Source organism: Sorex araneus, chromosome 1, assembly GCF_027595985.1.
Source record: "Sorex araneus isolate mSorAra2 chromosome 1, mSorAra2.pri, whole genome shotgun sequence".
In the NCBI taxonomy this organism is placed as follows: Eukaryota; Metazoa; Chordata; class Mammalia; order Eulipotyphla; family Soricidae; genus Sorex; species Sorex araneus.
The window spans coordinates 240,927,801-240,943,780 of record NC_073302.1 but is presented as its reverse complement, the minus strand read 5'-3'; the positions used below and the strand labels follow the sequence as shown (position 1 = coordinate 240,943,780).

At 44.2% G+C, this 15,980-nt stretch overlaps 1 protein-coding gene across 1 annotated transcript in view; it reads right to left on the bottom strand.

Annotated features, from left to right (window-relative positions):
- Window positions 1-6,839: 6,839 nt before the first annotated feature.
- Window positions 6,840-15,980, bottom strand: part of FLT1 (fms related receptor tyrosine kinase 1) — a 214,355-nt gene continuing 205,214 nt past the window's right edge. Inside the window, 3 exon segments of the mRNA XM_055130474.1 lie at window positions 6,840-10,513; window positions 14,700-14,794; window positions 15,832-15,916. Of these exon segments, the coding sequence (XP_054986449.1) occupies window positions 10,318-10,513; window positions 14,700-14,794; window positions 15,832-15,916 (376 nt within the window). The 3' untranslated portion in view covers window positions 6,840-10,317.

Below are 15,980 nucleotides of genomic sequence, written 5' to 3'. Positions count from 1 at the left end.
ATTCCCAGCATCCCATACGGTCCCCTGAGCAGCGCCAGAAGTAATTCCTGAGTGCAGAGCCAGGAGTAACCCCTGTGCATTGCCGGGTGTGACCTAAAAAGAAAAAAAAAAAAAAAGAATCCATCTGATCAAAGTGAGACAGTCTGAGCTCAAGTACCGGCTTCTAGTATACCTGAGTCCCATAGTCTTACAGAAACCACTTACCAACCAGTGCCGCCGAATAATTTGAGGTTTGTGCAGTCATGAAATATTTACTGAACACCTATGTCCAACATTATTCCAGGAACCAGTGGCAGAAAGACTCGCTGCTCTTGGCCTGAGCACTAGTGCGGTGGGTAGGGTGTTTGCCTTCCACATGGCCTACCTAGGTTCGGTCCCCGGCATTCCATATGGTCCCCAAGCACTGCCAGGAGTAATTCCTAACTATAGAGTCAGGAGTAACCCTTGAGCATCATTTAGTGTGACCCCCAGAAAAAGAAAGGCTTTCTGCTCTTACAAAAGTTCCATTTAGCACACCTTGCGGGAAAAAAAAAGTTTTTATTTAGCAGAAGGAATACTGTATAACGTTATGGAAAGAAACAAGGAAAAAGTATGGATAGCATTGCCAGATTTAGCAAACAAAAATAGTTAAAAAATTATGTTTGAATTTCAGATAGTTTTTTAAAAAATTAGTGTTACTGTTTCTCCAGTATTTGGAATATATAACCCAAACCAAAAAGAATAGACTTGCTTTAAGTACTAGTTAGGGCCTTCTTGCCGTATTTCACGTAGAGGAGGAAGGGTGATAGCAATGGAGATGCTAAGAAGTGGTTAGATTCTGTGTATTCTTAAAGGTAAAGCCAGTAGAATGTCTTGATTTAGTTGGTGTGAAAATAGTAGAAAAGTCAGAATAACTTTGAGATTTTTGCCTATGATTCGCCAGATTGATAATTCTATTGAACTGAAAGAGATTATGTAGGATGAAGATTTGGGTTGGAGGGTTTGGGGAGGTGGTACAGAGAGGGTTTACTCTACAGGAAGGACGTGGAAGTGGAAAGCATGTGACCCACCCTTTGCTGGTTACCAGAGTCACAAAGTCAACTCTGATTTTAGGAAAAGGATTTGGTAGGAAATTGTTGCCTGGGGGCATGCCTGAGAAGAGAATTTTTGCTGCTGTCTTTGGAGAATATGGTCTACTGCATCCAGAGAAGATGTCAGCTTAATACTTCCACACACTGGAATTGGGAGTTAGGGGATAGAATGGGTCTGCGTAGATAATTTACAGGTCACCATAACATATATCATTTATGTTTTTGTTTTGGAGCCATTCCTGATTGTACTTAAAGATTACTCCTGGCTTTGGACTCAGAAATTACTCCTGGCAGGCTTAGGGGACCATATGGGATGTGGGGATCAAACAGATGCAAGGCAAGTGCCCTAACAGCTGTACTGTCACTCCAGCCCCAAATAGATGCCACTTAAAACCTTCAAATTGGGATCAGGAAGCATTTCTGAAGCCTGAGGAGTGAAAATCTCTGAGAGCAGAGCTTGAAGTCATTAGAGCAGTGTTTAAAAGTCAGAGAAAAGAAAACAAGTGGGAGAAAAATGAGCAATGAGAGAAAAAGAATGTGATGTTCTAGAATCAAAGTAGAGATGGTATTTTCAGGAATAGGGGTCAAATTGCTGATGGATCAAGAAACACTGGGGGGGCTGGAGTGGTAGCACAGCGGGTAGGGCATTTGCCTCGAATGCAGCTGACCCGGGTTCAATTCCCAGCATCCTATATGGTCCCTTGAGCAAGGCCAGGAGTAATCTGTGAGTGCAGAACCAGGAGTAACCCCAGTGCATCACCGGGTGTGACCCAAAAAGTTAAAAAAAAAACAAAACATTGGGACTGATACTGGCCTTTGAATGCATGCAGCAGTATAGAGCAGCCATGGTCATGTGAGTAGGAGAGGGCAAGCCAGCCTTCAGTGGGATTCGAGAGTGCCTGGGAGGAGAGGAAAAAAGGAAAACCTCAAGGAATGCTATAGAGAGAAACAAAAATGGCATGGTAGCTGACATGAGTGGTAGGAATGAAAAGTTTGGGGATTTGTTTGGTTTTTGTCTTGGAACAGAGAGTAGCATGTTTCTATGAGCAGGTGAAAAAGGTAAAAATTGATGGTCACAAGTAAATGAATTGCAAGAACAGTTTGCAGTGTACTCTTCATATTGCTGCACACAAAGACTAAATTTCACTCCCAAGAGCAAGGGGAGCCTGGGGATATTCAAATGTACTAGTAGGGGTTTTGATCTTGAAGGAAAGTGGGATCTGAGTATAAAAAGGTGGGGATCTGAAATTCTCTTTGGATTATTTTTTCATTGGCATGAAAGATGACATTAAACACTGGATTGCTAAATCAGCTTATTCCTTGAAAGCTTTTTTGTTTTGGTGGGTGAGGGGCAGAGATTGGACCGCACCTGGTGGTGCTCAGATTGTACTGCTGGTACTCAGGAGACCCGATATGGGGCCAGGTTCAAACCCAGTCCCATCACATACAACACACGTTCCTTAACCCCTGCACTATCTTGACTCAAGCTTGTTTTTTAAAACTGGCTCATGACCCATATAGCTACTGAAAAAATTAATGAGCTTCTTTATGAGCTGTTGTCAATATTTGATTTATTTTATACACCCACCTATGAGGGCTTGCATGAAAATTTCTTGGGTGAAAAGGGGTTGCCAGATGGTTGGAGAGATACTACTGAAGGGAAGGCACATGAGTAAGGGTAAGATTACATTTTTTTCTTTTTTTTAAATTTTATTGAATCACCGTGAGATAGTTACAAGCTTTCATGTTTGAGTTACAATCTCACAATGATCAAATACCCATCCCTCCACCAGTGCACATTCCCCACCAACAATATCATGGGTATACCCCCCTTCCCCGCCCTCCCACTGCCTCTATGGCAGACAATATTTCCCACACTCTCTCTCTACTTTTGGGCATTATGGCTTGTAACACAGACACTGAGAGGTCATCATGTTTGGTCCATTATCTACTTTAGGCATGCATCTCCCATCCCAACTGGTTCCTCCAGCCATCATTTTCTTAGTGATCCCTTCTCTATTTCATCTGCCTTCTCCCCTCCGCTCATGAAGCAGTCTTCCAGCTATGGGGCAATCTCCCTGGTTCTTGTATCTACTGTCTTTGGGTGTCAGCCTCATGTGATGTTATTTTATACTCCATAAATGAGTGCAGTCCCTCTGTCTGTCCCTTTCTTTCTGACTCATTTTACTTAGCATGATACTCTCCATGTTTATCCATTTATAAGCAAATTTTATGACTTCATCTCTCCTAACAGCTGCATAGTATTCCATTGTATAGATGTACCAAAGTTTCTTTAACCAGTCATCTGCTTTAGGGCACTTGGGTTGTTTCCATATTTTGGCTATTGTGAACAGTACTGCAATGAATATATAGGTACAGATGTCATTTCTACTGTGCTCTTTTGCATCCTCGGGATATATTCCCTGAAGTGGTGTTGTGGGGTCATATGGAAGCTCAATATCTAGTTTTTGAAGGACTGTCCATATTGTTTTCCAGAAAGGCTGGACCAGTCGGCATTCCCACCAACAGTGAAGGAGCGTCCCTCTTCCCCCACATCCACGCCAGCACTGGTTGCTTTTGTTCTTTTGAATATATGCCAGTCTCTGTGGTGTGAGGATAAGGTTGCATTGACCAACCCTAGTTCAATCCCAGAACTTCATAGGGTTCCCCCAAAACCACCAAAAATTATCCTTGAGCACTTGCCAGATGTGGCCCAAAAAGAAAAGGGATTGCAAATGAAAAAGAATTTCACATGCACAGCTCTCTAAAAGCACTAGTTGTTGATGTATAAAGTTAAATTCATAATATTTTTGTTCAATATTAAGCCCTTCTTTAAAATGACTCTTATGCTTTAAAAAAAATTGTGGTTGTTTATTAATTTTTCCTTTCAGTGATCTCTTTTTTTATTTTTATTTTTATTTTTATTTTTTTTTTTGGTTTTTGGGTCACACCCAGCGATGCACAGGGGTTACTCCTGGTTCTGCACTCAGGAATTACTCCTGGCGGTGCTCAGGGGACCATATGGGATGCTGAGATTAGAACCCGGGTCGGCCGCGTGCAAGGCAAACGCCCTACCTGCTGTGCTATCACTCCAGCCCCGATCTCTCTTTTTTTAAATAAGTTTTTTAGTATGGTGGATTATACCCAGCAGTACTCAGGGCTTAATCCTGGCCTTGCAGCTGCAAGGCAAGCACCTTAAATAACCCCCATTTTCTCTCTCAGGATCAGTGATCTCTTAAGCACGCACACATACAAGCAAAAACTAATTTGCAGTGAAACTGGAGAGAGAGTACGGCAGGTAGGGTGCTTGCTTTGCATGTGACTGATCTGGGCTCAATCCTGGGGACCCCATATCCCTTAAAGACTGCCAGGAGTAATTCCTGAGCCAGAAACATTGCTGGGTGTGGCCCCCAAACCAAATAATAAATTTGCAGTTAATAGTTTAATGAATTGCTGCATTTCATCGCATTTTGTCACAACCTGCTTTTAAACTATACTAGCATATTTTTTAAAAAAGCTTAATGGGGCCAGAGCGATAGCACAGCGGGTAGGGTGTTTGCCTTGCACGCGGCCGACCCGGGTTCGATCCCCGGCATCCCATATGGTCCCCCAAGCACTGCCAGGAGTAATTCCTGAGTGCAAAGCCAGGAGTGACCCCTGAGCATCACTGGGTGTGACCCCCCAAAAAAAACAAAAAAACTAAAAAAGCTTAACATAATGGTAGTACACTATCTTTGTTTTTGGTGGAGATAGGGTTTGTTAATTTAAGTATCTGCATGCCTATCCCCCCACATCCCTGCCTCCAGTTGTCATAAAAACTTATGACGGTTATGTGGTAAAAATGCATTACAGCAAGATGAATGCACACACATAGAACATTTGTGATATCTGCTTCTACTTGAGGGACAGAGGTTTGTATTATCTTTTTTTCCTCCCTTAATTATCCCTAGGGTTTTGTTGTTGTTGTTGTTGTTTAATGAAGGTTAGTCATCTCTGTACTGGGGCCCAGGATGTTTTCAAAAACTTTTTCTGGTCTGTGAAACTTCTAAGTCTGAGTAATAAGTTTAACACCAGCAATGATCAGCCTTACTGGACTGTCCTGAGGAAAGAAAAACATGAATTCCCAAATGTACTGTAAGTTTCCAGAGTCATGAGAAAATTTCTAAACTATGACATGATACCAGTTTCTTGTGCATTCTTCAAATTTCTTGCCTAGTCTGTAGAGAGTACTGGGGATAGGGTGCTTGCCTTGTACGTGGCCAACCCTGGTTTGATCCCCAGCACCCCGTATGGTCCCAGGAGTTTGACCTCACGGAAGCCCTGAGTACAGTTGGGTGTGCCCCTGATGAAAAGAAATAACAAAACCAAAGTTGATGGCTGACTTCTGAGTTCCGAAAACCATTGTTTTTAAAGTATTTCAGATTCTTGAAGATAAAAATGCCTTATGCCCTCACCAGTCAACCATAAACCTTTCTTGCCTTTTTTTCTTGCCTTTTTCTTCTGCAGTATCTCCCCAGCTCATTTCATCCTATTTGTAAAAGAACGATATGACCACTTATTTTTTAAAAGAGTAGTGGCTTTATTTTAATCTAGATTATTATAGTCACCATTTTAGCTTGTTGTAGATATTCAATGTAAGTTTCATTGGATGGTTTTTAATTAATTTTGCGATTGCATTATTTTTCACCAAACCCTTCTCACTAAGAAGCTACATTAATACTTGTACGTTTTATTTTTATTTGTGAGAAGGTGTGTCAGGACAAGTGATCACTGACTATCCAAGTAAGAGTAACCTTAGTAAGACAGTGTATTAAATGCTTACTCTGCACCTATGAGCAATGGAATGATTTATAATCCTAGGATAGAATGTGCAAAACAGAATAGTGTATGCTAATTTCTCTGTCTTTTAATAAGGGCCACACCTGGCAGTGCTTGGGGACCTGTGCAATGACAGGGATAGAACTTGGACTATTCATGTGCTCAAAAATTTGGTTCATATCCCTGACCTCTACTGTATTTTTTTTTTTTTTACTTTTTGGTTCACACTCGGCAATGCTCAGGGGTTACTCCCGGCTCTGCACTCAGGAATTACTCCTGGCGGTGCTCGGGGAACCATATGGGATGCTGGGAATCAAACCCAGGTTGACCGAGTGCAAGGCAAACGCCTTATCCATTGTGCTATTGCTCCAGCCCCTCTACTGTACTTCTCAGGAAAACCCTGTATGTCAGGCCCTCACCTTGTTATTTTATATGACTTTCTGCATACAACCTTAGACACACACAAACACATGCACACACTAATTATGTAATTGTTTAATAGCTGAAAATATTTGGGAAAGCCCCCCTTTTTTTTTAAAGCAAGAGCATTTTCATCTTCAGGCAGTGCTTACAATTAGTTGTTGGTCTATACTTGTGATTTTACTGAGGTGATTTTAATTTTCTGGCAAATCTGCTTAATTTTAGTTTGATTTTGATGGACTTTTCAGTCTCCTGAGTGTTTACAACAGCCAGTTTTTGACTTTTGCATCAAGCTCAGCAATGCTCAGGGACCATGCAGGCCCAGGCACCTTACCTGACCCTTTGAGTCATCTCCCTGGCCTCAGCAGTCAGTGTATAATACCAACCGGAAGCCCTTTGGTGGTGCTTTATTTTCTTGCTGCATTTAGTAAGTAGCATTAATGAGATCTTTTTGCACACAGCCTGCCTTTCCCCCAAGAAAGACCTTGACCCCCTTTTTCATTTATAAGTGAATCAGAAATCATGTAGATTTTTCTGAAAGTTAATTTTATTATATGAAGATAGTACACAAAATACATTCATAGTGACTAGAGGTGTAAGATCAACTTATGTCTTATATTTTATGTCTTCTATTGGCAGCATACATTCTTGGTTTGTATAAAAGTAACTTTAAAATTCCAGTTTCCTTAAATAGTTAAGCTCAACACACACACATACATATATATATATACATATACAGTTGCTATCACTGACAGATGTGCTCTTTAATCAGTTGAAAGACACTGGCAATTGTTTGATGTTTGACATTCTCATGGGCTGAGAAATAAGGCAGAGCTAGCAGACCTGGTCACATTTTTTAGGATTGGGACACATTTGTTCCTAACAGTGCCATTAAAGCCTGAGCATCATTTTTCAGACTGACACGGACTTTCAGACTTGTTCTGCTCACACTGCTACATGTACATTATCTGCAAATCCTGAAAGTGTTTGGTCTTTATTGATTCTGACCATTTTTGGTATAAGTGGTGAATGGTTCTAATGCCAGGTAGTGTTTGACTCATCTGTCTTACTGGGCCAGCACTGATACTCCCTATTACATGCTTCTGTTTTCCTTTCTGTGTTAAAAGTACATAGAGCCAGTTTTTGACTGATGGGCTCATGGAGGCTACAAAACCTGAGTCTTTGAAGAAGCTGGATTATCTTAGGTTTTTAAAAAAAATACATTTGGGGCCTGAGCAATAGTACAGAGGATAGGGCATTTGTCTTGCATGTGACCAACATGGCTTAAATCCCCACACCTCATATGGTTCTCTGAGCATTGCCAGGAATGATCCCTGAGTGCAGAGCCTGGAATAACCCCTGAGACAGCTGGGTCACTGTATCACTGTCACTATCATCACTGTCATCCCGTTGTTCATTGATTTGCTTGAGCGGGTGCCAGTAACGTCTCCATTCGTCCTAACCCTGGGATTTTAGCAGCCTCTCTTTACTTGTCCTTCCCAATGGTGCTGCATTGGAGGCTCTTTCAGGGTCAGGGGAATGAGACCCATCATTGTTACTGTTTTTGGCATATACAGTATGCCAAAACAGGGAGCTTGCCAGGATCTGCCATGCAGGCAGGATACTCTCAGTAGCTTGCTGAGTTCTCTGAGAGGGAGAACTAGACAATAAGAGCAAGACTTCTGGACTGTAAAAATCTTGCTAGAGGATGCAGATAAGGGAAGTCTGAGGATCTCTTGTTAAGTGAGTCAGAATGACAAGTATTAGATGATCTCACTTCCCTGTGGTGTACAAACGAGGGAAGGCAGGGTATCAAAGTGGGGGATACAGAGATTACCCTTGGCCCTAGATTATAGAAATGAGAAGAGGGAAGGAAAGAAACTGAGGAGGCAAGTAAGAAGAGGCAGATAGGAGTTAACAGAGTGAAGGATTGGGAATCTTTCCCCCACAAGACCCAGCTGGGTATGGCCCCAAAACAAAATTTGGAAAAATGGTATCCCTAAGGTCTCTTAAGATTACTGAAATCAGACATTTACATACAGTTAGGGTTTTTCTTTATCACCTTTATCATAAGGTGGCTTGCTCCTTGTCTGATTTGAAAGGTATAAGAGAATGCATGGAGGTCCCCCTCTGGTCTGTGTCTGCTTTACCTGACTATTCTGTACTTCCAGGGGTCATGTGTGCTTGTATGCGTATGTGAAAAACAAAGCTTTTCTTTCCTAGCTCTGACCTGGTTGGTGGTACTTGGTGGTGCTTGGTCAGGGAGGCCTGACAACTCTGCAGCAGGTCCAACCCCTCACTCCGCCCCGTGCCCCCCAAACCCCCCACACATACTGGAATACCCACTATCTCATTTGGGATTTTCTGACTCTCCCATCTCTTCATACAAAGAAATTTCAAAGTGAGACACTTTGGAAAGGAACCCAAGATTCTTCTATTCTGTCACAGACTCTAGAGTTTGTTCTAGCACACGGATGAAGGGAAGCCTAATCTTTCTCTACCAGAAGCAGCAACTCACTTTGCCTGTCAGTGGCTTCAGAGACACAGACATTCTAAGTGCATCGAAGAGCCTGCTGGGATCCAGGGCACATGGATCTTTACACCAGAGTAGGCACTCCGTACCCTGTCTTCCGGTTTCCATCATCTTCAGACATAATGCCCCGTCCAAATCAGAGGAAAAGAGGCTTTTCTCTGAATGTTGGCTCAACACTCATATCCTGAGTCCCAATTAGGACATAAATCACATACATACCACCTTTATTTTTTCTCAAAGGAGCATAAAGTGCTTAATCAAACATTGGTTGGTGTTCTTCCCTTTTCTTCCTGGAGTCTAGTGAGATTAGACTCTTATTACATGGAAAGAAAACCAGATTGGCTTCCTATGCCTTGTTCAACCCCGAATGTTTCAGAGTTGGTCTGGTAGGTGTGGACACTTAAGAATAAATCTTACGTCATATTTTCCTCTTCCTTATCTTTCGTCTCAAATTCCTAAATTCTGTCTTTCCTGGTCTAACTGAAATCCTTTTGCATGACAACATTTTTATTTTCAGCTTCCTTTTATAACTATGATACAGGCTAATATAAGAAATTGAGTTAGGCATCTTTACATGAATAATCAAATTCCGGCATTGTGTCTGAGAGTGGACTTAAGCCCCACAGATATCCCTAACAGACACAACTCATTCCAGTCATCTCACAATGCACAGTATGCCCAGTGTATGGCCACCACGTGGCGCCGACTTAGCTCAAGGTAAGATTCCAGTGTTTTTTGCTAGAAGATCCAGCCTGAGACTCAAGCATCGCCCCAGAGCTAGAATGCAGACGAAACAACAAAAATGTGCCAAGTGTAGCAATGGGGACAGACCTAGCCCTGTGGACAAGGTTTTAAAATGTGTTCTTTTCTGGCATCTCAGTGAGCCTTAAAATGTCCCCTTGTCCTTCTTTCCTGTCTGCTCCACCTCTGAGTTCTCAGATGGAGGCTGGATTGTGGCAGCCCCCAAAGAAGCATTTCTGCCATCACATCCCTCTCCCACTCCCCATGCTTATGTCTGGCTCACATTTTTCCTCGTGCCCTAGCTGTTTCCCTCGTCTTTCTCCCCTGCTCCTTTTCCTTTCCTGTGATGCCAGCGTCCACTAGAGACAGCAGATTTGGCAGTGGCCAGCTACTGTGGGGTCCACACTGTGGGCCAGCTACTGTGGGGTCCACACTGCATGACATGACCTGAGACACCTCCTAATTCCCCCACAGCCCCGCTGCCCGAGCGCTCTAGAGTAGGAGCAGGGCAGTCCTCCGAAAGGCTTTCTCGAGCACAGTCACGGAAGGGTTTGGCAGTAGTATTCCTCACTTGTCATGATTTATCTGGGGTTACATTCTTGTTAGTCAAAAGGGGGAAATACTGCTGTGGATAGGGAAAGGTGTGAATTTGATATATGTATAATACTGGCGGAAGCTAGTTTTCTGGGGTATAGCTACACACGTGGTTCTAGAAATAAGGCTGTGTGTCACACTCTAGACAGGTGGGGTGGAATATAAGACCACCGAGTTGTAGTCGGGAGGAGGGGAACAGCATGGGATCTTCTCCAGCTCGGAGTTGTCATAGGTGAATCTGCGATTGCTCTGGATGTGCCCACAGCTGGCGTGGCAGGGAAGAGGCCTGGTGAGGTCAGAAAGTCCAGACTCCTTGCTCTTGCTGGTCACTCTCAAACTAGAGAAAGGAAAGAAGGTCAAATATTTAACACTGGTTTCTTAAGAAGTAAACCTAAGGTCCACTCTTAGTTTGCAGGCCATTTGTTGAGAACTGCACTAGAGTTTGCAGCCACTGGTTCCCATCTCAGTTTCTGAGTTAGTTCCCTGTCCACAGCCTGACATTCCTGGGCTGCTGGCAGGTGGCATCACATCAACCCTAAATTCCAGGTGGAAATCAACTCCAAGATTTGGGTAGGTTGGAAAACGTCACTTACTGAGGCTGGAGAGATAGTGCAGGGGTTACGGCTCTTGCCTTTTCTGTGGTTGGCCCTGGTTCAATCGTTGGTACCACATATAGTCCCATGAGTCCCACCAGGAGTGATCCCTAAGTACTGCCAGGAGGAAGCCCTGAGTACCAGTGGATGTGCTCCCCCACCCCCCAAATCAACTATAACAAAAATCTTTAAAAAACTAAAAACGAGGTTGGGAAATGATCAAGGGGTTTGATTCCCAGCACCTCTGGAGTGGCCAAAATGGTGGAGGGGGGCCAGAGAACAGGGAAGTACTGGGGCTGGAAAAACAACTCAGGGGTAGGGATACTTGTTTTGCATGTACAGGAACAAAGTCTGATGTTTGCTACTCCTGCTCCACCCTCCCCCAACCCCCCACAGCATGGGAGGTCGTTCTGGTGACCCCAGCATTGAGCCATCCCACCAAATCGGCCATCACCAGGGTGGCCCTGGGAACTTTCAAGCACTACCTAGGAGACTTCTTAATTTGGATTCCAGAACCAAGAGAATAAATCTGTTTTAAGCTACCAAGTTTGCAGTCCATTTGTTCCAAATCTCAGAAAACAACTTCCTAGTAAAAGCTTAGAGTGACTTGTTTCCTGTTTGTGTTCTAGAAGAGAAAGCAAGTCAGGAGCCTATAGATGACCGGCAAGGATCAACGAGGAAGGGATATCTGGGCTCTCTGTGTACAATTAGCCCTAGAGCAGATACACGAGGAAGATGAGGCTAGTTTGGGGCTGTGAGGTTTTTATTTGCTTGCTTCCTTGCTTGCTTTTGGGCCCATGTCTGGTATTGTTCAGGGCTTACTCCAGGCTTTGTGCTTAGGAATCACTCCTGGCAGGGTTTGGGGTACCATATTTGGTACCAGGGATATAACCTGGGTCAACCATGTGCAAGGTACCTCAAAAGAAATAGTGACCAAAATACAGAGAGAGCCCATGGAATGGAAGAAATTATTTACCCAATACCCATCAGGTAAGGGGTTAATATTCAGGACATATATGACAGTAGTAGAACTGTACAAGAAAACCTCCAACTTCATCAAAAAATGGGGAGAAGAAATGAACAGAAACTTCCTCCAAAAAGAAATACAAATAGCCAAAAGGCATATGAAAAAATGCTCTATATCACTAATCATCAGGAAGAGGCAAATCAAAACAACAGTGAGGTATCATCTTATACCACAGACTGTCACACATCAAAAAGAACAAGAACAACCAGTGCTGGTGTGGATGTGAGGATAAAGAGCCTCATTTTTGGTGGGAATGCCAACTGGTCCAGCATTTCTGGAAAACAATATGGGCATTCCTCAAAAAACTAGAAATCGAGCTTTCATATGACCCAGTTATACTACTTCTGGGAATATAGCCTGGGGGTGAAAAAAAGCACAGTAGAAATGACATCTGCACCTGTATGTTCATTGCAGCACTGTTCACAATAGCCAGAATCTGGAAACAACCCAGTGCCCGAGAACAGACAACTGGTTAAGGAAACTTTGGTACATCTACACAATGGAATACTATGCAGATGTTAGGAAAGAAGAAATCATTAATCATGAAATTTGCTTTATAAGTGGATGGACTTGGAAAGTATCATGCTAAATGAAATGAGTCAGAAAGAGAGGGACAGACAGACTAACTGCACCTATTTGTGGAATATAAACATAATATGAGACTAAAACCCAAGGACAGTAGAGACAAGGGCCAGGAGGATTGTTCCACGGTTGGAAGCCTGCTTCGTGAGCTGGGGAGAAGACAGCTGAAATAGAGAAAGGATGACTAAGTCAATGATGGTTGGAGGGATTGCTTGGGATGGGAGATGTGTGCTGAAAGTAGACAAAGGACCTCTCTTGCAAACCATAATGTCCCAAAGTAGAGAATAAGAAGGAAATTGTCTGCCATAGGGACAGGGGGTGGGGTCTGATGGGGGTGGCGGGAAGGATACTGGGGACATTGCTAGTGGAAAATGTACACTGGTGGAGGGATGGGTATTTGATCATTTTACAACTGAAACTCAATCATGAAAGCTTTGTAACTATATCTCACAGTGATTTCATTTAAAAAATGGGGGAGGGGGAACCATGTACAAGGCAAGCACTCTTGGCTCTGTGCTCAGGGATCACTCCTGGTGATACTCAGGGGACCATATGGGGTGCCAGGGATCCAACCTGGGTCAGCTGCATGCAAGGCAAATGCCCTACCTGCTACACTACTGCTCCAGCCCCTCATGAACAGTTTCTTAAAAAAAATTATTATTTTCTTTAATTGGACTGGAGTAATAGCACAGCAGTAGGGCGTTTGCCTTGCATGTGGCCAACCTGGGTTTGATTCTACCACCCCTCTCCAAGAGCCCAGCAAGTTACCAAGAGTAATATGCCAAAAACAGTAACAACAGGTCTCAAAATGGAGGCATTACTGGTGCCCGCTTGAGCAAATCGAGGAGCAACGGGATGACAGTGATGACAGTGACAGTGATTTCTTTAAAGAGCAACAAACAGTTTTAAACATAGCACTGGGGGGCATCTGTTGTCATCTTTTGGTTTATATCAGGTCAGAAAACTATACAGCCTGTGAAATGATTTTTGGTAGTTTCTCTTTTGTACAAAGGGATCAAATCCAGGGCTCCTGCATGTGAGACACAAGTTTCACGGCTTGACCATGTTCCCTAGCTCTAGTGTGAGTGTTTTTCAGTTGGTCTGTTGGGTTTCTCAACATTGCCCAGAGGCCTGGGGCTCCTTCCTGGACAGCCAGGCCTGTGGTTCAGGCGAGGGCCGGATGATGTGGGGATCCCCAGGTCCCCCCATGGTGTGAGAAGGCTATACCCTGCAATGCAGTGCTGGAGAACAAACCACCATTACCCCATGCAAGGAAAGTAAGCACCTTAACCCCTGACCACCTCTTTGGTCCTGTTTGCTTTTTCATGACAGTTTTGTGAAGAGATCTTTTTGTGGGGATTTGATTGTTTTTGGTTTGGGGGCCCCACCTGCAGTGCTCACGACTTACTCCTGGCTCTGTCCTCAGGGATCACTCTCAGTGCCATTTGGGAAACTGTGCGGTACCAGGGGTTGAACCCACAAGCTGCTTGCAGGACAAGTACTCTACTCACAGTGCTGTGCCTCCTCTTGAGAGATAATTTACAGTGTGCTCAAATCATTTTAAAGAGGTGATTTACAACTCACCTACTAAAAGTATGCAGGTCAGTGGATTCTAGTGTATCTTTAGATGGCACACCTATACCACAGTCTGTTTTCAAATGATTTTATCATTCTCCCCCTCTCCCAAATCCCAGTTATTAAGCCAATCTCTCCTCTTCCCCATATCTTCATCCCTGGCCATCACTGCTTTAGTTTCTCTCCCTATGAATTCGCACGTTCTGGGCATTTCACATCAGTGAAGTAGCAGAGGAAAGTCTAAGAGTGCCGGGGGAGCTGAAGTGAAACTCAGGGCAGGTGGACAGTAAACAAGTGCCACCGTCACTGACAGTGGCTTCTGATGGTGGTCTGGGGACTGCAACAGGAGCCTTCGCTCTGAAGGACACGGTCAGGACAGCATGTCTTAGGCCCTGGTCAAAGTGGCGGGCCCGGGATTATAGCAATGGCCAAGTGGGAGAGTATCCCGCTCCCACGTGCGGGCTCCCTGTTGATCGATGGGCACACGGAGCCACATGCTTCATGGGTGTGCACTGGCCTGTTCTTGCTAAATTTTCTTAAACTTCAGTCTTCCTTCCTGGAGCTCCATGCTCATCTCTCTTTCAGATTCTGTTCCCCTCTGGGGAAAGGGTGCTTTTCTGGACACTAGAGTTCAGCCTGACCAAGAGCCTGAGGTCTCCCCGTCGAGGGAGAGCCTTCCCATGAAGCCTTCCCCACCTTCCCCAGCACCCTCCCGCCAGCGGGTCACAGGAGACATAACGGCTTACTCAAATTTGAGCGAGGACTTGGGTTTGCTCTCAGTCCAGGTGAAGCGCTTCAGCAAGGGCGAGGCAAGCAGGGTGCCATGGTCCATCCGGTAATCCTGGAGAGACGAAGGAAGAGCTTAGACTTCCTGTTTCACCCAGAGGCGTCCACCACACCCAGTCTGCTTCGGGAGCACACTCCTTCCACAGAGCTGCTTGTTGAAACAAGACATTTTCTCCGCATCAACAAGTATAGAATTGGCTCCAAGAAATGCCTTTCCCCAGGGATTCCAAGTCCTTTCCCCCCCAAGATAAAAATTAAACGAAAGGGAGACCAACAGGTAATGGAAACTTGATGCAAATGACTCCATAAACATATTGTAATTCATTTTGGCAATCAACTACTGGCTCTTGGGTATATTTTCGGGTGGCCAAGATGAAAATACTGAGGGAACTCCAGCCTCTATAGGGGGTCCATATCTGAGTGAGCAGAGGTGCACACTCTCCCTCATTAGTGATTTTGACCCTGTGTCCACGGTCCTAAAGGAACAGCTGGTTGCAGCCTTTTGCTTTGTCAGGTTATATAGCGGATAGCAGGAATCATGGAAGCAACTTCAGGATCTTGAGGCTGCTCTCCAAAGAAAGCTCTTATCCAGCCCTTCATTCAGATCTGAGTTTCTCAGTTATTCTGTTTTTTTCTTTTCTTTTTGGGTCACACCCGGCGATGCACAGGGGTTACTCCAGGCTCATGCACAAAGGAATTACTTCTGGCAGTGCTCGGGGGACCATATGGGATGCTGGGAATTGAACCCAGGTCGGCCGCCTGCAAGGCAAATGCCCTACCCACTGTGCTATCACTCCAGCCCCTCTCAGTTATTCTGAAAGGAAGCTTCCATCACAGAAAGCCGAGACTCTTTGAAACTCTTACAAAACATGGTGTGGTTTCCGAAAGGGCTAAGTTATGATCAGGCAAGGACTTGGACCTAGAGTGAGTGCAGGCTCACCTTCAGCTCTGGAATCTTCCTTTCACATTCACACTGCATTAGCTAGCGGTTAGTATGCCACCACACCAGTCACCACTGATAACTGAGAGTTAATGGGCTCCAGGAACTGGTGTTTGGATGGACTCTGGCAATGAGTTCATTCTGCTACTTACATCAAGCATGGAGGTGACCTTCGGTGAGAGTTCCTCAAGGGTTTTGATTCTTTCCACACTCATGAAGTTGAAAGCATTTACATATCTAAGGAAAAATAAGACAAATTAGTCTCTACAAGAAAATGCATTTAACGCCCAATAGTCAAGAA